The sequence below is a fragment of the Microtus ochrogaster genome, unplaced genomic scaffold (genome assembly GCF_000317375.1).
Source record: "Microtus ochrogaster isolate Prairie Vole_2 unplaced genomic scaffold, MicOch1.0 UNK41, whole genome shotgun sequence".
Lineage (NCBI taxonomy): Eukaryota > Metazoa > Chordata > Mammalia > Rodentia > Cricetidae > Microtus > Microtus ochrogaster.
Window position 1 is genome coordinate 1,553,656 of NW_004949139.1, and position 24,864 is coordinate 1,578,519.

A 24,864-nucleotide genomic window follows, 5' to 3' on the forward strand; every position below is an offset into this window, starting at 1 on the left:
TCTCCCACACCATGCAGATCTGTTTGTGTCATTGTTATCTGTCTCTTTCCTGCCAGCACATGGAGTCCTGTGGCCACAAAGACCTTATCTCTCAGACAGTCCACAGTGAGCATAGGGAAGGCAACTCACAGTTACTGACAAGGAACTTGGTGCTTCCCAGTCAAGATGGCTAGCAGGGCAGGCAGTTGGGCTGGGTAGGTTTGAACAGGAAGAGTGGAGGTCATTTTCTTGGGGATGGCTAAGGCTGCACATTGTCCATGGGCAGTATAGCTGAAGGTCCCCACTGATGCAAGCCCAACAAAAGGAACGAAGCAAGGGCCCAGGAAATGGGAGGAGGTGCTGTGCTAAGGCAGTGCATCTCACATCATCTGCAAAAGATTGGTATCTGTTTTCATCTGTTCATCACAAACCACTATCTTCTACACTTGATTTTAGCCAAAATTATGCTGAGAAACAATAATACTTAAGTACAATCAAAATGAATTATTAGAAAAAGGGATGTTTTCAAGAGAAATGCCAACTACATGCCCATCTTTGTTATTAGTGTCCATAGATATAAAATGACTCTGAAAGTGTCTTCTAGAGGACAGATGGTGAGGTTCACCAAATGGCACTAGTTCATGGCCCCCACATTAAGCGTCACTGCTGTGCTGGTCCTCTGGGCAGAGGGGAGACCGATGAGCAGAAGATAAGATAGCCTCTGCCCTCAAGATCGTCGTTCAGGACATAATCATGCTGCATGTAGAGGGGTCAGAGGCTGCAGGCACCGGGAACTGTGATCCACCCCAGCTCTGCCTTGTCTCATCTTTGTGATCACAGCCCCTCTCCGGCATCACTTTTTTAGTTATAAAATGAAGAGATCATACTGCTAACAAAAAACACCTCCTTTTGCTTGGCATAGACAGAAAACCTTTGTGATAGCAGTTGTCTAGGGGAAGTAGGGGGCAGGTAATAGGCACAGATTTGCATGAAAATATTCTAAAGTAGATTATGGTGATGGTTGTATGGTTCTGTCTTTATGCTAAAAAGCATTAAATTGCATACTTTGGATGGGCAAACTTCATGGCATGTAAATTATATTTCAGTAAAGCTGTTGAAAAAGAAAAACTCTTCCATACCATTCCAAACTGAACAATTCTGGCTTGGATGGGCGGCTGGCTACTTGGAAACAAGTCAGAAAGCCAAGAGAACTAGAATCAGCTCCTCGTCTAGCATGGCAGATGAGATGACCCATCAGTGATATCAGTTCTTTTTCAAGAGCGCTATTGAGAGACTGGAGAAATGGATCGCTGCCTAAGAGCACTTGCTGCCCTTATAGAAGACCTGAGCTCATTCCCTCACCCAGTGTGAGCTTCCCATAACTACCTGTAACTCCAGCTCCAAGGCACCCTACATCCTTTTCTGGCTTCCACAGTCGCCTATGCATATGTGACTCATACACCCACATAAATAAAAATATTTTAAAGAATGCTATTAAAAATTTAACTGTAAACATTCTCTTACTCTTAATGACATTTTAATTAATTTCATCATATTATCTTAACAAATATCTGTTGCATATCCCATCCCTTGAAAAGCTTAAAATTTGTCAGAGTAGAAACATTAGACAAATAATTACTAAATTATTAGCTAATAATATAAGTACTATTATTGCAGAAGAGTAGAAGGTACTACAAGAGGATAATGAAAACCTAATCCAAGGGGCTGAGGGAAGTCTTCTGAACAAACCCACGTGTGCTGAGATCTGAAATGTAGATACTTGAATGTCATCTAGTTTGAGACAACCCTGTGGAGGGAGAGGGCCACTCGTCACCCTCAGGGACCAGCAATCATGGATCCAAGGACACTAACAAGTAGGAAAGTTTGATGGCAGTGGTTCTCGACCTTGCTCAATCTGTGACCCCTTAATACAGTTCCTCATGTTATAGTGACCCCCAACCATAAAATTATTTCATTGCTACTCCATAACTGATTTTGTTACTAAAATGAATCATAATATAAATATCTGATATTCAGGACATCTGCTATGTGACCACAGGTTGAGAACCACTGTTCTGTGGTATTACCATTGCAGTTCACATCTTGGATCAGGTGCCATGTAGGACCACCATGATCCTGAGTCCTGCCCTCAGCACTCAACCAGGTCAGAATGAAACTTCCTTTGCTCATCCCCAGGGTGAGGTCCTTCTGTACCCTAGGGCCTATGCAATCAGTGAGTGGCTGAGCTGGAGACAAGAGTCTGGTCACCATGGCTTTCCAGAACCATCTGCCATCCAGGCACCCGCATTTCATCAAGGCTCTAATGGGCTCCAAGCAGTCGTCAGATGAGCCTGGCTGGCATCCGGCATGAGCTCATCACCGCCATCAGTAGCAGCTGGAAGCCAGGCCTCCCCTGGGTGAAGGAGAGGTCAGCATTGGCTAGGCAGGTCGTTCCGGGTTCCATTCCTTCACCTGCACAGTACCTGGAAACAGTTCCCAAGGCCAGCTGTGCTTGCTGGCTTATTTATACCCCTCTAGGGCATGTCTTAGAGAGGAAGAAGAGAGACCGTGCTTTAGGAAGGGAAGGTATCAAATTGAACGTCAGTGCCTACTGAATACCAGTGAAAGGGTAGACTAGATATGAGTGGGAACCAAGATTGCCTCCCAGAAAGGAGTCTTGATTCTAGCATTCCTGTGCTCTTTCCTCTGCACAGAAGCCTGACCGTGTCCTGGAGGAACCCAGCAAGGATATTCTCTGTGAGCTTGAGCCACATGCTCCTTTCTGAACTGCATGTTGAAAATGAATTCTTTTCATTATAACAGAAGGGAACTTGCCACTGAGAAAGCCTTCAGGGACCCCCTTGGAAGTAATGGATCCCTGTGTGGTAGGAAGTGCTGCCTGGGTGTTGGGGTCTGGCACGTACGTCATTCTGACACCCTGTCCAACCTCCTTTTTAATAGCGTCAGTTTGCTGTCCTAAAATAAGTTAGCTTGTGGTACCCAGACTTTCCATTATGATATTTTGCAACTTTGAATGAACATTTACCTTATGATTTGCTCAAGTGCCTGTAAATCTAAATTTTCCTATTTATTCAGCAACTATTATCTCTCTTTCTGCAGCTGATCACCATCATCTTTGTTTTAGGCTTCTCTGGTAATCTTCAAGCATCCTGGCTGATTTTTTTCACCACGCTTACTCAGAACTGAAATATCTCCTTCCCACTGAAGCACATTCTCAGATACAGAGTATGGACGTGGTTGCTTAGGTTCCCAGAATCTCAACTGATTTAGCACATGACAATAAGTAATTGCTGACTAAATTAATTTATAAATAAGCACAGGCAATAAAATAGACTCTTGTCTTCCTTGATGATAACTGAGGACAAGGAGGCGGAAGACCCATTCTGGCGTTGAAACAGGCATTGTGTTAGGTGGAACTGCAGGCCCAGATTGAAGGGAGGCAAAGGAAAGGACAAAGCTACTCTAGGAAGTGGAACCAAAACAAGCCCTGAGCCTGTATGCTGTGTAGAGATGCTAGGAAAATGGCCCCCGCCGGACTGTTAAGGAGACTTGAGTGCTGAAGGCCTCTAGGATGGAAGAACCAGGATAAATTTGTAGTCAAAACAGTTTTGAAGTGATTGTCATGTGTGTATCTTTGACCATGATGATTTTTACTTTTACAAAGATACACTATAAAGTTTCATAGAGCATTTTAGGAAAGGAGTTTATCAAAGGAGGATACATGGTGGGAAAGAGGTGTCCCTGCCACATCTCTGGTCCTCCTCAGGGCAGGCTTTGTAACTTTTCCTATGGTCTGCCCTATGCCTGTTGTTAGCAGTTAGCACCATGGGAGACAACCACATGAGTGTCATCGTGCGGTTGTGAAGTGGGTTTCACTAGGGTGAAATCAAGGTGTCTTCAGAGATGCCTTCCTTTTGGGAGACTCTAGTAAAGAGCCTGTCCTCCCACTTTGTCCACTCCATATTGGGCCTTCATTCCCTGCTTTGGAGACCAGCCACCTCCAAATAGCAATGGCCAATTGAGTTTCTTTCATATTTCATCACCTTGGCATTCTTTCCCCCTCTTCCTCCCTTTAGAAAGACCCTGTAGTTGTATTGGACTAAACTGGATAGCATAAGGTATCTCGGAGCTAAACTGATAACCAAACTTAATTGTGCCTGTAGCATTAAAGCCCGTTCATGTCCCCATGATATATTCACAGGCTCACAGGACTTGGGAACTTCATTGTGGGCATACTCTGCCTAGAACACTCTCAGAGATATTTTATGCATACTTTGTTTTTATTCTTGTTTTTGAACAATTAATGGTTGCACATAACACAGACTTCAAGAGTTTTCAGTGATAAAAGTCTTAATTCCCACACCAGCTTCAACCAAAGTATTGTCCGTTCTCTCTATTGTATTTCTTCTTTTTCCTCCTTGCGGTTAACTAGAGCAGGAATTTTTGGTTTTTTTTGGTTTTTTTTGTTTTTTTTTCTAGACAGGGTTCCTCTGTCGCTTTGGAGCCTGTCCTGCAACTAGCTCTTGTAGACCAGGGTGGCCTCAAACTCACATAGATCCGCCTGCCTCTGCCTCCCGAGTGCTGGGATTAAAGCCGTGTGCCACCACTGCCCGACCAAAACCAGTCTTTATACAGCCCTTTTGAGATAGATGTTTTCCATACTTTCTAATGCCAACACTCACCCAACAGTGACCATTTGGCATGTGGCCTTCTTCTGTGGTATGCAAAACCCCTTCCCCCCAATATATCTATATTGGTCATAGTGTACTCACTGATACATACTGTTTTAATGCCTGTAATTCATTACTGTCCTTAACTATATTTGTGCTAAAATTGTCTCTGATTTTACTCTATCTTTTTCTTTCTTTCCTCCCCCCCTCCCTTCCTCCCTTTCTCCCTTCCTTTCTTTTTTGTTGTTGTTTGTTTTATTTTGTTTTCTTTTGGTGGGTGGGGGACAGGGTCTCTCCAGAGCCCTGACTGTTCTGGAACTTGCTATATAGACCAGGCTGCCCTTGAATTAACATCCTCCTACCTCTGCCTCCCAAGTGCTGAGATTAAAGGTGTGCACCAACATGTTTCTTTTTATTCTTTTAGCATTAGCAAGACAGTTCAAGCTCATCTTTGCCCACCTATTTCTGCCTTGCCTGGGATTTTTTTTTGTGAGCAATTGTCTTAGAAACTGAAATCTAGTATTGAGCTTCTTTTCTTCCTCGTTTTTGTAGTTTTTGTGGTTTTACTTGAACAAAAATAAACCGTGCATGTGAACTGCCCCTTCCTTCACTGCTCAGCTGGTGGCACTGGGATTGGTAACTCTAATGACAGCTGTAAGCTCTTTGTCTCATGGCTTTGCAGTTTTAGAGGAAACGTAACAATCTCAGCACAGTAAGACTGGTTGCTCGGCAGCAGCACTTCTAGCTCCTTGACACAGTGGACCAGGGTCTTAGCTTAACCCTCTCTGTCACCTTGACAGAGCACCGTGGCATGGCCTCTTACAAAAGGGGCTCGTGGAATCCATGGCCTTCATGGTGGGGAGCATGGCAGCAGAAACACAGGCGTGTTACTGGAACACAGGACGCTGAGCTCACTGGGAAGGACTTGGGCTCTTTGAAACTTCAAGACTCATCCCCAGTGACTCATCTTACTAGTACCAGATGAATTTCTTTGTCCTTTTTTTTTTTTTTTTTAATGTTCTTAGACTTCACCAGAGGACAGAGGGCAGCCATGACTCCACATAGGAAATGGCAACTACCTACAGACAGCAAGAGGAAGGCGGCCTGGGCACACTTCTTGCACTTTGTTAATCGCCAACATGTTCGGGTTTCTGTGGGGAGTTAGGGAGGGTGTGCATCAGGTGTGTGCCGCCTTACTGTTTGAAATAGGATCTCATTGATTCTGGAGCTCACTGGATTGTCACAGGAATTTTGTCAGTCACAATAGAAGAGAAATATTTTACCTAGTTACTTGGTTCTCTTACTACAAATGTATTTGAACATCATTTCATGTATTTAAAAACCATTTCAGCCAGGTGGTGCACACCTTTAATTGCAGCACTCTGGAGGCAGAGACAGGTGGATCTCTGTGAGTTTGAGGCTAGCCTGGTCTATAGAGCAAGTTCCAGGACAGCCAGAGATACACAGAGAAATTCTGTCTCAAAAAAAAAAAAAGTAACCAATTGGATTTTCTTTGTTTTTTGTTTTTTTGTTTGTTTGTTTGTTTTTTGCTTTTTGTTTTGTTTTTCGAGACTGCGTTTCTCCATGTAGCTTTGGAACCTGTCCTGGAACTCGTTCTGTAGATCAGGCTAGCCTCGAACTCACAGAGATCCACCTGTCTCTGCCTCCTGAGTGCTGGGATTAAAGGTTGGTCATTGTTTTGTTTTGCGGTGCTGCCCCAGTTAACCTGGTGCTGTCACTTTGTAGCCCAGATCAGTTTCAGACTCACACCAATCTTCCTGCTTCATTCAGCCTTATGAGAGCTGGGGTCATAGATACACATAATACTCCCTTATGTTTTTGTTTGTTTTTATTTGTTAGATGAACGTGTGCTGTGTGAGAGCAGCTGCCCGGGGAAGCTAGAAGTAGGTGTCATTTCTAATCTGCTCTTTACCTGTGCCACAAATCTGGATCATCCTGCAGCCTCAGCTCTGGGACAGACAGGTCCTCAGCACTCATTAGGGCAAAACACTCTTGAATAATAATCCAGCCCAGACAGGGAGGTCCATCAAAGTGGTCCTCTTGGTGTCTGGGCCTGTCGTCCCCCCTCTCCTCGCTCCTCCTCTCCCACTACTCTCCTGTGTTTATTTTTGAGACAGCCACCTGATAACTGCTGGGTGTAGAGCATAAACTGAAAGATTGCTGGCAACAGCCTCTGTCGGGAAATGCAGCGGTCTTATGGGGAAGATGAGTGTTTCCTGCAGCCTTGAAGGAAGGCTGAGAAACACCAGATAAATGCTCAGACCCATAGCCTATGACATTTGACACCATATAAAAGACACCTCTCCCACACTTGCAACTCTCTTCACACTGGTAAGTAGTAAGAAGATCCCACTGGGATGTTCCATTGCTTGTTTGCAAAGTCAACTCTGCGGAAGTCTTCAAGTCTATGAATGTGCCTTATTCCAGGATCTAGAGGCTCACTCGTTGCTTTTATGTTTTGTTTTGAGACGGTGTGTTGATGTCTAGCCTAGGCTGGTTCAGACTTATAGCAGTCCCCCTGCCTCAGTCTTTCCAGTGGCATGAGCCACCACAACCAGCTTCAGCCACTGCTTTAACTGCTAATACTTTTCAAAGCAGAAGTCTGAACTGAGCTGTGGGAAACAGACTTGTAAGTGGAAGCCTTCTCTCCACGGCTATGGACATCAGCTGGGATTGGTCAGCAGACGCTTAAACATCTGGTCAGCTCAGCCCTTTGGGGTGAGCAGTGTTTTATAGACAACCCATCAAGATTGATTGGCCTTCTAACTGAATTAGCCAGATGTGGGCACTGTGTGCCCTTTCCTCAGCCTCCTCCAATGTTGTTAGATGAAAGCAGACATGCGATTAGCATGTTTGAAGATGATGTGGTTTTAGTGCATAAACAAAAGATGCCGCCTCCTGCAGCCTGTGGCTCTGCCGCAGATATCAGCAGTATAATCACAAGCCTAGACCTGAGCTTGGCTTCCTCAGTCTCAGCTGTTATTTGCAAGAGGGGGAGGGGAGTGGAGTCAAGGCTGACAAAGCCTAGGGACCCAGGCTTTTATATAGTCCCCTCTGAGTTCTGCTTCATCCAAGGCACACTGACACCTTGGAGGTGGTGTGCTGGATTGGGAGGAGGAGGAATACAGCTAGTCTGAAACCTATAACTTCAGAAAACTTGTCCAAATTTTTTTTTTGTTGTTTTGTTTTTGTTTTTCAAGACAGGGTTTCTCTGTGGCTTTGGAGCCTGTCCTGGAACTAGCTCTTGTAGACCAGGCTGGTCTCGAACTTACAGAGATCCGCCTGCCTCTGCCTCCTGAGTGCTGGGATTAAAGGCGTGCGCCACCACCGCCCGGCTTGTCCAAATTTTAAAAAATGAACTGAGCTTCTGCGCCCAGTGCCATCACATGCTAGGCAAGTGTCATCAGCATGTCAGGGTCCCACAGGTTTGCAGTGAGCTGGAGTCTGAGGCAGAAGACTTGCCTTTTGCTTTGCTAGCTCCGCGTGTGTCATATATTGGGCACTCATTCCTTTGGTTATTTACCTTCTCTCCTGACCACACTAGTCTGCATATTTTCTTCAGAACAAGCAAGGCATTTTCATGTTGCCAGTAGCTCTGTTGCTGTTAATATTCTGTAAGCAACTCATGTAGTGTCTCCAAACCTGCCCTCTTCCCACTGTCTTCTGCTCGCCATGCTTGGTGAACGGCATTGTCACCATCTGCCACCTTCAACAAGAAGGCATGGTTAGTCAGTCTGGTGCCTTCTGCCTCCGTGTTTAACAATCCCCATTACTTTCCCTCAGCTGGGGCTCTAGAGAGCCTACAGCTCTAGAGCAGCCTCGTCACCCTCCCTTCCTCCAGGATCCCCAGCCTCCGCCCTGCAGAACTGTTTGCTCTTCTGCTCTAAAACCTTCAGCAGTTTCCAGTACCTCCAAGATCAATCCAGACATCCAACCCTGCATCCCTGGGGCCAGTACCTGCTGTGGAGCAGGATGTCTGGGAAATAGGCAGGAGCTGTCCAAGGCCTGCTGGACCGCTCATGCCCTGGCAGTCGTCCCTGTGGGAAACCCTTCCCTACTTCTGCAGCTGTCCATGTCTGCCCAGCTTCTGGAGGCTGCTCCTTACATTGTCTTTCCGATGTTCCCTGGTGCGCTTACACAAGGAGACTCAGTTCTCACCCTCTTCCCCCATAGCAGTTTGAGAAAGCTTAAAAGGTACAGGTTTTAAAGATCTGGAAAACAGATCCCTGTACATCTTCTCCTTGCACCCTTCTCTTGGCGCCACAGATTCTGCCACTAGTAGCCCTGGTCAGGTTATTAGTGAAGGAAGAGCACCCAGAACCCCTTCTCTCTGCTGTGAAAGTAAGGTAGGCAGCTCCCTGCTCACCACCCAGATCCACACCTATTCACGGATGGTACCTGATGTAGGAAGGCAGTTAGAGGAAACATGGCAGTAGCTGTCACTACCTGCCAAGGCTTCTATCTCTTCTGATAACTAGCTAACCACAGAATAGACTCTTACATTTCCCATGTGTGTAAGAAGGGTCCCAGACTGTTTGGGAACTTGCATAGGTTCACCTCGTAAGTGGCAGGATCATTGTGTTATATTTTTATTATGTTCTTACATGCCATGTTCCACAGTCAGCACTACAGGGTAAAGTGGGTTCTGGAATGTTGCTTGGATGATTGGTTGTTTGAATGGATCAGTGTTCCTCCGATTGAACTTGGCTGAGTAGCTTATGCCAAGAAGTATGGATTTTGTCTCATCTCCTGATGCCCAGCTGTACACAGACATGTTCCCTCCCACTCAGTAACAAACTGCCTGGAACTCTTTCCTGGCTCATATTTACAAGAGAATGTGATAAATTCCGTATTGATCCCTCCTGTTCCACTGTAAATTTTGCAAAAGATGATTAAATAGAGCAATAGAGTCTGCAGGCATTGTGGCTCAATATGTTGTGGACTGGTGTATCGACCTCCTCCATCCAAAGGCAGCCAGCGCCTATCCCTGCTGCCCCAGACCAGTAATTAAAATCCTGTGAGACTGGGATTTAAAATCCAATCATATCCCTGAATCAAGCCTTCTAGCCTCCCCATGTGACGAGTGCAATAAGGTAACGGCAAGAGCATGTTTATGTCTGTGCTGAAGCAGTCCCCACAGGGTGGGTAAGAAATGGAGAGTTGGTAGCCCTGCTGGCTAAATCACTTCACCCTGACACCACAGCCACTTGTAAGACAAGCTGTGGGTACATAAACCAAAGACCACAACTGAAGCTGTAAGAGCAAAACATCAAGCACAAAGATTCACAAGCTCTGCTTCACTGTGTGCTTCTGTCCCACAGACAGTGCGCTAAGTTTCAGCGAGTGAGCTGCTCCTAATTAGTCTGCTTGGGGGACTTGGCAGCCAAATATGTGAGGATTTCCACCAGAACTCTGACTTCATCTGAACTGAAGCTAGACTTCCTTGTATTAGTCTTGCAGTCAGGATCAGGATTTCCCTAGGAGGAGAGACAGCATCTTCTTCCTCACCTCTGTCTTCCTCATACCTAGCATGCTGATAGACGCATAAAGGACTCTCAGTATCTTTGAATGGACACGTGAATAGATAATTAGCAGTTAATACGGAAAGATGGCTCAGTAGTTAGGATCACTTGCTGCTCTTGCAGAGGGCCACATGGTGCTCACCACCGTCTGCAGCTCCATTTTCGGAGGACCTGGCATCCTCTTCTCACTTTCATAGGCACCAGGGCACACAAGTAGTGCATAGATGTACATGCAAACAAAATACTCATTCATATAAAATAAGAATAAATCTTAAAAACAAACTAAGTGACATTTTAGTAGTACACTTACCAAGTAGCTATCCATTCAATACGTGAGCACTTCTGCTGCTGGGGAACTTAACTTTGCCGTAGTCTACCTTAGACTTTCTGATGCTTAGCAAGCCAGCCATGGGATGTATCCAGGGGTCTTATTATTAACCTCCCAGTTCTGCATGGTAGCAGGCCTGGTCTCCTGAACTTTTTTTTTTTTTCTCTCCAGTCCAAACCACCAACTAGTTGGTTCCCTGAGCTATTTTTCTCACATGGCTCTAAACCCTTTTCCACACCCATTGTGGTTCCCAGAACAATCTCTCTGCTTTGTCTCTGTTCCAAAACCTATGACTCCTCATTAACACTTCACCTCTTACTGTCAGTCTTCTCTCAGGTGTATTAGGTTCCCTTTCACCCTCATCACATCTACGGATTTAATGAGTAGCCCACCCCTTGACAGCCAGAGGAGAAATAAACATGCTGGACACAGCCAAACCCACTTACTGCCGCTGGAAACCTCTCTGGTCTGTCTTTTACCCTTTCCCCCTGGGGTCTGGTTGTCCATCAGCCACTGACTGACATTCCATGTGTTGCTGGTATCCAGTGTCCTCATGTGACCACAGGGTTTTCCTGAGACATCCCACCAAATGTCTGATGAAGTCCCCGTTGCCCTCACTACCTGGCCGAGCTCACAGGTAATCCTGATACAGGAGAAGAGGCTAGTCTCGTATGATTAATAGAGACCATCAGTTGCCAGCAGTCACCCCACTTCTAGAGGATCATAAAGCCCCGGAGATGAGGCAGTGTGTGGAAAGTTGATGCTGAGAGGAACGAGGAAATGGCCGGAAGGCTGTCCGTTTCACTGCGTGTTTGCACGCACACATGTGAAAGACAGGACAGCTTGTGGAGTGGGTCCTCTCCTTTATATAAGTCCCTGGGCTCAAACTCAGGTAATCAGACTTGGTGGCCGATATCTTTACCTGCTGAGCCCACACGTTGTTTGTCTTCTGTTCCTCTCAGCTTTGGTCCCAGCTCCCCAGACCCATGGTGCATGAGGGGAGGGGGCAATCCAGCTCCTCACTCCTCCATCCACAGCCTCTGTCTCCCTGCAGTCTGGACCTGCTGCTTCCACTGTGTGGCAGTTCTTGCCTTTTTGTGCTGTGGGACTGTGTCTGAGTGAGGCCATGAGGAGGTAGATAGCTTTCTGTCCCCCAGATTCCTGAAGGCCGTGGATCATGGGAAAGGTTTCTGGGTGCTGTCCAGGAAGTTGAGTTACTATAGCTCATAGTTTCCTTTGCCCCAGACTGGGAACCCTGAATAGGAAGAGAAGAAATGCTTTGTCGTATCGTTTCTACAGAGATGTCTGTCCTCAGCCCATGATGAGAAGGAACTCCTCTGTCTTGCTTGGCCCCAGAGCATCTCAGCACTTTGGAAGGGAGTCATCAGGCCTTTGGTGGCACTCTGAGGTGGGGTGGGGGTAGTAAAGCTATCTTCTTTTTTTAAAAATGTAACGTTTCAAACATTTATGAAAGAGAAATGAACACTGTTTTAAATCTTAGCTTCACTGTTCGCCTGCTGTATGACCACAGGGCAAATTATTTCAACTCTGAGCCTGTTTTCTCTTCGTGTATGAATTATTCAGGCACAGTATGTAAAGACTGTTTACCCAGCAAGTGTTAGCATGTGTCCCTGTTCTTACTCTTCCACCAGACCCAGGCAATCTGTAAAGTGGGGTGGGGAGGACTCCCCTGCTTCCTTCACCAATGGCAAGAATTAAATTCATGGGTATAGTCAGCAGAAGATGCAGCCTGGGCTGCAAGCCTTCTACCTGTTGTTAGCTGAGTGCGTCTGATTGTGTACGTGTAGAGCCCTGGTCCTCAGGAGGCGGAGCTCTCTCGCTCCTCCACTGTGCTTCCCTTGTCACTCTTGCCAGCCTCTGAGGACACAGAGAGAGCTGGTCAGGGTCTGGCCTCCGAGGAAAAGGGAATAAGAAGAATAAGAACCCAGAGGGACAAGGACTGAAGGGACTACACAGATAGCATGACAGAGAGTGGTGACAGGAAAGGCTTGTCACAGACGCTTGTCCAGCTATCTTTCCGAGTGCTTCCTTGATAGGGATCTTATTTCCAAAATACCAGTCTGCCTGGAACCTCTTATCATGGAGGACATCTCTAATACCCACCAAAACCTCTCGCTGGGGATAGGAAAGAGACTGCCAGAATCACGAAAGTCAGGACTAAGGGGTCAGAGAAGCGAAGGTAGATGTGAAAAGGAGTGGATGACAAAGCCTTTACAGAGGTCGCTATAATCTTATCTCAGCCTCATTCAGTCTTCAGAAAACCCATAGAGGTGGATGGGCCAGCAGTCACCACCAGAACAGTAGAGAAGTGCCCAGCCAGCAGCTGGTACTCCTCACCCACCTGCCCCCAGCTAGGAGGGGAAGAGCTTCTCCTCTCCTCTCAGATGGAGGAGAGGCATCTGGGAGCAGCAAAGAGTCTGGCTCTCCCTTACAGGAACAAGGCATGGTCTCACAGTTGCTGTCAGGAAGGCTTTCCCAGCAGACAGAACAACTGTCGTGTTATCTCAGCCTCAAAAGATAGCTCCCGAGGAGAAGACAGTCTTCAACAAACAGGAAGAAGCGTGTGCTGGTGTCCAGCAACAGTGACCATGCATAGTGTGCAGTTCTCGCAGGAAGACAGGCAGAACGCTATGGGGGTATAGACAATGGTACCCAACCTTTGCTGAGTTCTTCTCCAGTTCCAAACAGTCTGTGGGAGGGAGTAAGGAGGCCTTCCTGAAGACAGGTTCAGTCTTCAAAGATGGAGTCAGTGGAGCCGGGGGAGCACCTATTCCCTACGCAGTAGAGAGAAGTGAGCTCTTATGAGGGTGCTTTCCCACCTGGAGCATAGTGATTATGTCAAGTCAAAAGCAGACGCTGACCTGAGAAGAGCAGCAGGCTCCCTAGGCACCAGTGAGCCAGGCCTCTCTCACCAACACCCCTTCCACTCCCTTAACCTTCCTGGGTAAGGAGATCTCAGCCAGCCACAGCAGCACCAACCAGCACCCGTTCCTTCTTGCCCACCCAACCACCCCTACCCTACTTTCTGGGCCCGATCCTTATTGACAGATCCCCCAGAATCTGAAGGAATTCAAGACAAATGGTTAAGAGGATGGAGTTAATAAAATTTGAAAAATTGAGGCCTGTCACTCCACTAAACTTTTTTCAATACCACTGACAGAAACATATTTCCCCAATGAGTGACCTTCCACAGCTGTAGCGGGCAGGCGCAGCCGCAGCCGCGCTGCCAGGAAGCCAGACTGCTATTTATCAAATATTATAAGCTGGGACAACTAATCTGGAGCAGGAGAGGAAGGAGGGGTCCTGCACCACACTGCCTAGGGTGCTCCAGGTGTTTGCCCCAGCCCCAGACAGCCAGTGGGAGGTGACGGATGGCCTGCGATTAGTGCTCCCACCTCCTCCCACTTGCTCCCAGAGGCCTGGCCCTCAAGACCAGCTGCTTGGCCTGGAGGGGCCCTGGGTGGGAGGCAAGGGGAGGTCAGGCCAGGGCACAGGCTATCCTGATGCCCCTGGAGAGGGCAGCCGGGTGAGGCCCAGCGTGGTTATTTATTGGAGTGTAATGGTTTGTGGCCATTGGTCATGAAGGTGAAATCGATCAGTGGTAGAAGTCAGGTTCTATCAATTATTAGAGCAATTAGTCAAGTCAGAGGGAGGGTATGAGTCTGGGGGAGTAATATTGGATGGACATTATCCAGGTGCCCTGCCTCAGCCTTCCTAAAGTGGGGCAGATGTGCTGCCCTTAGGCTCCAGAACCTTGGAGAACCCGACTGGTTTCCCCAGTGAGTAGCCTGACCTGAGAGTCTTCTGGACTGGATCCAAAGCCCAGCACAGCTATAAAAGGAAGCCCCTGTGCTGGCTGGCCCAGGTGCAGAGATGTCCTACCTGTCCCCACCCCATGCTTTATGAGAAGTGACACGACTCCTGCTAGAAATTACTCAGTGACCAATGTTTATGGCACACATTTTTCATTCTGTAAGCAAATATAGATCACTGACAGCACTTGTTTGAAGCAGCTAATCTCACCCTCTCTTCTTTCTTCCACTGCCTTCTCTCACCTCTCCCTCCCTCCTCCCCTCTGCCCATGCCTCCTCCCTTCCCTTGTTCCTCTCCCTCCTAGAGATTTAATCCACTGCACACAGCACAGCTAATAGCAGAACTCCTTCCTGGCAGCCAGAGAAAGGAGAGCCCTCTCCACTGCTCCAGGAGACTCCTGCCCCGGCTGTGCTATGGGACTAGGAGGATGCTGTCTGGCACTGGCCCCTTGGACCTTGCAGGACCCCATTCAGTGCCATTCCAAGAGAATTAACCCTGTCCTCCTTGAACTCTGTGGTTCTTATCGGCCTGTCCTTCAGTGGCACAGTGGCCAGTCTCAGTCTGTGTTACTGTCATGAACTCCTCATGTCCCCATAAGTTCTTGGAGAGCTGAGTTTGTGCTAGACTCAAAGGAGACTTATTCCTAAGAATAGGAAAAGACATCTGCAAAGGAGACAGGAAGACTGGTCACAGGATTGAGGGGAGGATTTGAAAAGAGTTCTTAAAAAGCTCAAAGGAGTCAATGGCCAGATTACCAGTTACTACAGAACAGTAAGGAGGGATTTAAAAAAAACAAAAAACATTCCCAGCACTCAGGATAACAAGGCAGGAGGAGCTCTGTCAAGTTCAGGGATAGGGTGGGCTATATAGTGAACTTAAAGGCCAGGTCCCTCTAAAACAAAAAACAAAAGTATGAGGGGAAGGGTTGGAAAGAGCTCATGGGTTAAGAGTGCTGCTTTCAATTCAAGCAGAAGTAGCTAAAGAAGGAACTGCTCATTGGCCCTGCCAGTCCCCATCCTGCACACGGATGGAACTGCTGGAGTGTTAGTGAGCGCCAACTCATTTCCAAGAAAGGCTCTGTCCTAAAAGACTAGAAACAGTAGTGCTGGTAACCACGTGATCGTTCAGTTGGGCTGTGGGGGAGCCTTCCTGGGCTTAGTAAACACCTGCGGTGAGGTAGGAAGGTCCCTCCTGAGACACCTCTGAGGGTGTGAAGAATTGGAGTTAGGAAAACTAACTAGGCTAGCGTGGACTCCAGGCTCAAAATAGGCCTGCGGTGATGGTTGATCTTCAGGCCAGTTTCCCTGTCTGTTTCTTGGCGATTTTAATTCCTTAGGGTTTTGAACATTAAAAGATAAAAACCCATGTAAGAAGGACAGAGTCAAGCATGAATAATGATCAGTAGACTGTTCCTGTCACTCCAGGACATCTACTAAAAGACAGGAAGCGTACAACCGAGTTTGGCAACGTGGTGTCCACAGCTAGTATCTGACTTCCATATTCTGTGTATTATAAAATATATATTAGTATCTATTCCTAATTGAAATGATCTTATTTTTCATTTTTATGGGGGAGGTGTGATTGTTTTGTTGAGATAGTGTCTCACTGTGTAGCCTTGACTGCCCTGGACCTCCTGTCCCTGTCTTCTGAGTGCTGGCATTAAAGGTACCTGTCTGACTGTTCTCTTACTTGAAACTTCCCTGTGCTCTTCCTCCTCCCACTCAGACAGCCACATACAAGAGCTTAGTGATTTTACCATCGTTGCTAAGTTGTGGATTCTAAAGAAGCAGAACTTCAATGGGGGAGGGTTTCAAAATATGAGATAAGTTCCCACAGGCAGATTTAGGAAAACTGGCTTTTGTTCCTATCCCCAGTGATCAGATATCCACTGTGAGCAAGGTCCTGTGCTGTGTGGGTCCTCGTTATGTCCTTACAGCAGCGACTAGGCTAAACTCCTCCTAACTCCTGGACATTTCTCTAGTAAGAAAGGAGCACAAGGATTACTGAGTAGTTGCTGCCGCATGCTGCAGGTGATGTACACTTCTTTCTGGTGATATTGGAAGGCAAGCCTATGAGGCAAGGTCACTTCTGTCCTCAAACTCCATTCCTTCGGAGTTTGCAAGGTAGCTGCCACAGAAACAACAATAAAAATTTTGTCATGCCGCACGCACACCCTTGATCCCGGCATTTGAGAGGCAGAGGCTATCCTGGTCTACTGAGCTAACTCTGGGGCAGCCTTTCTATTACACAGAGAAACCTTGTCTTGAGAAACAAAAACAGAAGCAGGATAGCTGGCATTGCTTAGGGCCAGGATTGGGAAGAGAGAGTAGGGTTAGGGTTGGGAACAGAGGGTTAGTGTCAGGGAAGAGAGTGTAGAGTTAGGGTTGGGAACAGAGGGTTAGGGTTAGAAAGAGAGAGTTTGGGTTGGGAAGAGCGTTTCCCAGAACTGGGTTGTGGGAAGAAGCTTCTGGCAGCACTGAGGGTGAGACGAGTCTTTCCTTGTTATCTCAAGCCTTGCTAAGTACACGCCATATACTGCTGCTCTGTGCACTTAGAGGGTAGTCACGTGGCTCTTGGCTAACCTTTGCCCTCCAGTCATCAGAAGGCAACCCTCATCATCAGCCAGCAGGGCGGGGCACAGTCCTCAGACGTCCACATCCTCCCCAGGACCTGGCTGAGTCTGGCTGGAGGAAGGAGAAGAGCTGGGTTTTGTGAGTCACACTCTCACTCCCCTTTAGGAGGCTGAGATGGGGGGCTTTGAGCTTGAGGGAAGCCTACTCTACAGTCAAGCACCAGGGATACATAGGTAGACCTCGCAAAAGAGAAAAATAAAAGATATTAAGGAGAAAAGAAGCAAAGCAGGGCCTTTAAGTTCCTATTTGGGCTCTTCTGTTTTAGAAAGGAACCCATTATATGGCTTTGTGAATCATTGTTCCTTGGTGTGTAGTTATATTGGAAAATGTGAACATTTTAATGAACACATATGTGTGTATATGTGAATGCATGTGTTAGCATTTGTGTTGGGTGTATAAACCTATGAATGTATTTGCTGAGTTTTGTTAGCATGTTTAGCTGCATGTACCTGTGTATGAAGCCCCTAGTCTCCTGACCTCCATCATATCTCTCCTTCCAAAATAACTTAATATGTTTATCCTGTCATTCTGTAATCTCATAAATTTTCATGGAGATTCATAATGAAATTGAGACTCCCGAGCCACCTATAGGTGAATGCTGAGGAATCTTTCGTATAGCCCCTGACCATTTATCCTTTTTTCTTGCCAGGAGCCAACCCCCTTCAGAGGAATGAGATGGGGCACACACCCTTGGATTATGCCCGGGAAGGAGAGGTTATGAAGCTTCTGAAAGCATCCGAGACCAAGGTAAGTAGAGAGAGGAGGCTGTGGGTACCCCATATGTCATTTAATCTTCTACTATTTTGGGGGGTTCCTGTGTTTGTGTATATGTATCATGTGTGTCCAGTGCCCAGAAGAGGGGAAAAGAGGACATTAGATCCCCTGGAACCAGAGTTCAGACAGTTGTTAGCTGCCACAAGGGTGCTGGAACTAGAACCCAGGTCCTCTGGAAGAACAGCCAGGCTCTTACCTGCTGAGCCATCTCTCCAGCCCATAACCTTCCATTTTTGTCAGTTGCTTCAGGTTCCACACCAAGAGCACTTCTTAGGTGATCTCACTATATACAAGACTGGCGCTTTTAGAGTGAATTATCAAGACCGAAGCAAATGCATTTGACCACAAGACTATGTACAGTAGATTCCATGTAGGAATGAGCACAGAATACCTGGCTCTCTGACCCTTGTCCTGTTCTCTTTCTAGCATATGGAATCTGTTGTCTGCAGCCTGGCTGAAGAGCCTTAAAATAATCCCCAGTGCTGGGATTGCAGGCATGGGTCGCTAGGCCAACCCTTGATGGTTACTGTCTATTTCAGTTCACATCCAGCTCTGGTCTTACCAAGAATAAAGAGCTTTCCTGTCATGAACATGGAGAGGGAGAGACCCAAGCCATATGTGGCTTCTGAGAATTAAACAGTCTCCTTTATTTTTAAGGTGATAGCCTCCCTGCTTCTTTTCAGCAGAAGCCAAATGAAGTCTTGAGTGAACTAGCTGGGTGGTGGTGGTGGCGCACACCTTTACTTCCAAGCACTTGAGAGGCAGAGGCAGGTGGATCTCTGTGAGTTGGAGGCCAACCTGGTGTTCCTCAGACCTCACCTGTCCTGCAGCCTCTCACAGACAGCATCCTTTGCCGTCCTCACTCCTTCGCCCTGGCGCTCCACACTCTCAGGAAGAACAACTTCATCCTCATCTCATGTTAGTGTCTCAGCCACACTTTGGAACTTCCCGACAAATAAGACTAAGGTCCTGCTTTCCCAGCTACAGAACTTACAATTTGGGAGCAATTGGGTAGAATCCAAGAATCAGACCTGGCAGAAACACGGACAGCCATCGGATCTTGTGATGGGAAATCGTAAGAAAGCAAAGCAAATGAATCAGAGAGGAATGGAATTGTTCTGGTTGAAGGGAAGATGGTCCGAGTGTTACCCATGCAACCCACTCTTCCCTCAGAAGCCAGGCAGCTGCCGAGGTGCGGTACAGCTGACTGATGAGCTCCGTGGCGGGGTCTAGCCCAGAACACCAGGCTTCTGAGCCCTCCTCTTTCTTTGCTCTTCCTAACATGGTCTTGTCTACAGAGATAATTCAGCGTGACAGGTCCCACCTAGTGGCAGATACTCTGCCTGTCTGAGACAACAGAGACTTGGTTCTCAGCCTAGCTCCATCATTCTGACTGTGTAACCTTGGAACTAGCACTTTCCTCACTGAAGCCTCATTGAGGCTCCAGGAAAGAGAAATACTGAACTAAATAGTCCCTAAGGGTCAGCTAGATGTATGTTTGCTTATCCAGCAGAATAAGCTGGACTCTGTTGCTGTAATTGTCCAAAATTTCAGTGGTTTGAACAACATGTATTTTTGCCTTGTGCTACTTTTTTCTGTTGCTGGAGAAGGAAGGTGGGCTCTGCTCATCAAAGGCACTCAGATGCCACCTTTACAGCACTCTCTTCCTCCACCCTGCCCCACGCCCAGCCACTGGTTGCTTGCCAAAGGGTAAAGTATACTCTGAAGGGTATTAAATTTTCAGTTGTGAGAGCCTCGCAACCTGAGTTGGATCCCTAAAACCCATAAAACGAAGAAGGAGAGAACCAACTCCACAGAGTTGCCCTCTGACCTCTCACTCATGGCCACCTGGAAGCAGAACCGTTTACTTCCTACAACTCACTGGCCAGAACTAGCCACAGGCTCCTACCAAATCAAACAAGGGCAAAAATGTAATCCTGCCTTATTCATAGGAGAGCTGGAACAACTCAGTGATCAGCCTCAGCCACGGAAAGGGTGTTTCTGATGCACTTGGTTGTCCTAGGATAATTTCTTGAGAGAAGAAATGACAGCCAGCTTTTCACAGCCCATCCCAGTGGGCTCTTGGGACCAAAAAGAGTTACTAATTCAAGAGGCTGTTGCTTCCCTCCCTGGGCTCAGATTCTTCGCCCCTAGAAACAGCTGCACTGCCATTCAGGCCAGCTTCCCCACATGCCTTGATGAAATCCCTGCTGGCTCCAGAGAGCCCCAGGAACTGTACCCATCATCTTCTCTGTAGGCCAAAAACACCTGTGGTGTGTCAGGTGTGGGGACGTAGTCCTGGTGCTGGTCATGCCAAGGTTTCTCTCAAAGGGGACAAGCATCTTAGTGTCAGCACAGGTCGTTAGAGCTACTGAAGGTCACCTGAGGGAGGTGACGACAGTATTATTAATCTAGAACCAGGTGCCCTCAGCGTCTCCACTCATTGCGCTGTCTATGTTGTCCTCGGCTTGGTTGTTCCATCTCTCCTTGCTCTCCCTTCTCCTCTGTTTATTTTTTTACCAAACTACAAAACCTAGCTCTTGGTGGGGGGGGGGGTCTGAAGAGATGGTTCAATGGTTAAGAGCACCGCCTGCTCTTCTAAAGGCCCTGAGTTCAATTCCCAGCAACCACATAGTGGCTTACAACCATTTGTAATGAGATCTGGTGCTCTCTTCTGGCCTGCAGGCATGCATGTAGGCAGAATACTGTATACACAGTAAATAAATAAATCTTTTTTTAAAAAAACTAGCTCTTTAAGGCAGAATTTTGTGGGAAAGTTCTATTTTTGACCTGAGCTTCATCTTTCTCTGCCAGTAGTAAGCAGTAGCTGCCCATCAGAGTTCAGGCCCCACCAGGGTAGGACCTTCATCCATCGACCACTAATTAAGAAAATGCCTTACAGGCTAACCTACAGCCCCATCTTTTTGTTTGCTTGTTTTTTGTTTTTTCAAGACTGGGTTTCTCTGTGCAGCCCTGGCTGCCCTGGAACTCTCTCTGTAGACCAGGCTAGCCTAGAGAACTCAGAGATCTGCCTGCCTCTGCCTCCCGAGTGCTGAGGTTAAAGGTGTGCAGCATCATGGCCTGGCATATAGCCCAATCTTTTGGAAGCAGTTTCCTAATTGAGGTTCCCTCCTCTCAGATGACCCCAGCCTGTGTCCAGTGTACACAAACTGTCCAGCACAACGCGAATTACTACTTCTCTGACTTTGCCTTGCTCCCCTTCTGTTCCTCCTGCACTGAACCCAAGAGCTCTCAGTCTGACAGGCAGACAGGCAAATGAATCCGTGCCTTGACTACTCAAGAAAGGCTTCTGGAAGAGAGGTCAACTAAGCCCAATCTCAAGTAAAAGTATCCTGCCTCTGGATAAGTGCTGCTTGTATTGTTATTCCCACTGTGCTGCATGGTAACATACTTTCTCTATTCCTGTAGCAAACGTGTACAGTTGCTCATAATACTCTTATCTCGCAGATGGGAAAACTGAATAGGCCAGAAAGAAGGAAGTGGGGAGCTATTATAGGGTTAGCAGAAACCTGGCTCTAGAGAAATTCCCAGGAATCCACAAGGATGACCCCAGCCAAGACCCTAAGCAGTAGAGGAGAGGGTGCCCGAACTGGCCTTGCCCTGTAGTCAGACTGATGATTATCTTAAATATCACCATAGAACCTTCGTCCAGCAGCTGATGGAGGCAGAGGTAGAGACCCGCAGTGGAACACTGGACTGAGCTCCCAAAGTCCAGTTGAAGAGTGGGAGGAATGAGAATATGAGCAAAGAGGTCAGGACCATGATGGGTTCACCCACTGAAACAGTTTACCTGAGCTAATGGGAGCTCAACAACTCCTGCCAAACTGTGAAGGAACAAGCATAGGTCCAAACTAGTTCCTGTGAATGTGGGTGACAGTTGTATGGCTGGGGAAGACTGAGGGGCCACTGGCAGTGGAGCCAGGATTTATCCCTATTGCATGTACTGGCTTTTTGGGATCCTATTCTGTTTGGATGGATACCTTGCTCAGCCTAGATATAGTATGGAGGGCCTTGGACCTTCCACAAGGCAATGTGCCTTACCCTATCTGAGGATTAGATGGGCGGGTGGGAGGGGAGAATAGGAGGAGGGGAGAGAGTGGGAACTTGGATTGGTATTTTTTTTTAAAAAAATCTAATAAATAAAAAAAGAATGAAGTGACACACGGGAAATCAAGTTGTCAGTATTTTAAACAGATGTACCTCGATGGTACTGTACAGACCACAACCAGCTCTCTTTACATAGATTTGCCTAAACCTACTGGCAACAATGTCTTATATGTCAACCCAGAATTCCCCCAAAAGTGTGACTTTAAAGACACAGGACTTGTGATGTTGCATTTTCTTCCTCTAATGAAGAAATGGCAGATGGGACAGTGAGAGGGAGGGGTGGGGTAGATGCCGCTGCCATGTCCCTGCTGTATCGTGTCTTCACCCGCCAGCCATTTGTGTTACCCTTCTCCCTTACTATTCGTGATTTCTGCATATTTAAAATTATCCATAATCCTAATCATGGCTTTCAGACTTTCTGTCACCTTAACTGGACCGAATGATCTTCTCGTAATGAGAGTCTTTCTGCAGCCCCTAGGCCTAAGCTTTGATCCCTGGAGAGACCCACAGTGGGAGAGGCTCAGCCGCTGTCTCTAGCTTGTTGTCCTACTGTGGGAGAGACAGGCTTCACTGTCGAGAGAACTGATAGGTGCCTTGCCTCAGGAAGGATGCAGAGTCGTGGAGGTGGGGTGTCTCTAGGAATGTGGGGCTTGCCAGGCTCCTGGCAGAATGGGCAGGGCAGGCTTCATAGAACGGGTTAGCCTAGATCTCACTTTGAATGATTTCAGTACAATGAGAGTTTAATACTTACCGCCTAGACCATTTTCATGTCCTAACTAAGAGATGAAAGAGAGGTAGAAATATATCTCTGTGCACATGATGGCAGATAAAACAAAAATATGGGGCGCTATCCCATGATGAATATTCAGCTGAGGGGGACGCACGCATGCCAGCCGCAGCTCCTCTCCCGATCCTCACTCCACTGAGACTCACGAGGAATTTATTGCTCATTTTAATCACACCCAGAGAATGAATTGGCAGGAATATTAGGCAGATAGGCCCATCCTCTATATTTTATTTGCATATCCCAGTGACAGCATCACAATCACAGTTCCTGTCTCTAGTTTCTCATTCGCTTCAGGGTAGCTGGGGGTCTCCTGGGTCCCCGTCCCAGGCTGAGAGCCTGGCTGCTCCCAGCGGACCTGAGGGAAGCTCTGCAAAGAGTGGTGGGCGGAGCACCCAGGAGGGCGGAGGGCGGGGGTGGGAGGCACCTCTTCCTCTCAGCACCTGCTCTGTCCCGTGTGCTGGGCTGCACATCAGCACAGGCACCTGCTTGTGGGCCGCAGAGGCAAGCTTTATGGGAACGAGCTTCCATGAGTTCCGGCCTCCCCCCATTCAAGAACTTTTTGTTGAAATATATCTATATAAGAAAGGTGTGCATATCAGAGCCATGGTTTGTGTGTTTTCGCAGCAAGCACTTCTGATGAAGAAATGATCCAGAGGCCTGTCCATTTCCTAACTTCCCCCTTTATTATGGCCCAGTTTTAGAAATCATATAATAAGTTCCAAAAAGCTTTCTATCAGACCCCAGCTGCTAACATTTTATCACAGTGGTTGTCTGTGTGGAGATAGATAGATAGATAGATAGATAGATAGATAGATAGATAGATAGATAGATAGATAGATAGATAGATAGATAGATGATAGATAGACAGATAGATAATTATATATGAAGATATAGGTAAATTTTTAAGGTTGTACTCATGGTGATTCTTTACTCTCCTGGGGGGGGGTGTTGTCTGTTTTAAAACAAGGGTTTGTTTGTATTTGGGGAACTTTTTTTCTACACTTAGAGAGGGCCTCAGGAGCACTGAGCAACACACTCAGCCCACACTGTCTTACATCCTGTCAGCACAGTTATCTATCAAAAAGAATTGATATCGATAAAAATAACCTTCTCATGGTATTCCGATTCCCAGCGCTGCAGAATTCTCTGTAAGGAGAAGATCTGGTCCTTACATTGTATGTGGTCATCATGCTGCTCTGACGGGGCTGCTCTCTCAGTCTCTTCTTGTTGATGAGCTTGCCATTGTCACAGTACAGCTTGGTTATTTTGTAGAATGTCCTTCATTTGGAGTTTTTCTACTGTTCTGCTGATTCAACTCATTAGATATTTCTGAACAGAACACCCTCTGGTATTTATTTTCAGTAAACTCACTATGTAATCCAGTAGTAGAAGCAAAGAGAGCAAATTTGCCTTTTAAGTCTTGTCTCCATAACTATACCTTAAACTCAGTGAAGATGGGAGCTTCTCTCATCCCCAAGTAGAAAGTGTAAGCTCCAGAGGGGATTGGAGTAGGCAGCTTTTCTGGCTGCCCTATCTCTCCAAGGGAGCTTGCAAACTTGGCCTCTCTTCTGTTCCTTCCAGTACACCTCACAAGCTCACTCTTGTCCAGGGACTGTTTCTGCCCACCTCTCACCAGCACCACAGCTGCCCTTTCTTTCCAGCTTCATTGTCAAGCCTGTCCCCTAAGGCATGCCCAGTAGTCAAGACGCTTGTCATTCGCCTTCTCCCCAAAACCCTCCCTTGCAGTGCTGCTCACCTCTGAGCGGAGCAAGCTTAGCTAGGTTCCAGCCCTTTCCTGTAAATGCACTCATAGCCAGGAGGAGTGCCATATTAAATCAAGGCTGATGGAAACCAGGGGCTGTTATTATCCAGCCAAGGTGCAGCATGGGAAGCTGGTGGATGCCAGCTCCAGGTGAGAGCGTCTGAAGTTAATTGTAGCAGGCTTTTATTAAGAGAATGGTCACTCCCCACAGCTGCTCTCCTGGCAGCCCCTTCGCAGCTCCTCAGCTCAGCACCCTCTGCTTCCCTTGGCCCCTTTCTTGCCTCGTCTTCTAGGTAAGTGGAGCCCCTCGAACTCAGTCCTGTAGCCTTGTTCCACGGGCCCTCAGAAGAGCCAGGCACAACAGCCTGCACCCATGGAGCCCTCAGAAGAGCCAGGCACAACAGC

At 47.2% G+C, this 24,864-nt stretch overlaps 1 protein-coding gene across 3 annotated transcripts in view; it reads left to right on the forward strand.

Moving 5' to 3' along the window:
* The window catches only part of Clpb (ClpB homolog, mitochondrial AAA ATPase chaperonin), a 123,929-nt gene that overhangs the window by 71,980 nt on the left and 27,085 nt on the right, over positions 1-24,864 (forward strand). For all 3 annotated transcript variants that reach the window (XM_005368790.3, XM_026790099.1, XM_005368791.2), the window contains exon 6: positions 17,658-17,755. In XM_005368790.3, coding sequence (XP_005368847.1) covers positions 17,658-17,755 — 98 coding nt within the window. The remainder of the gene's footprint in view (positions 1-17,657; positions 17,756-24,864) is intronic.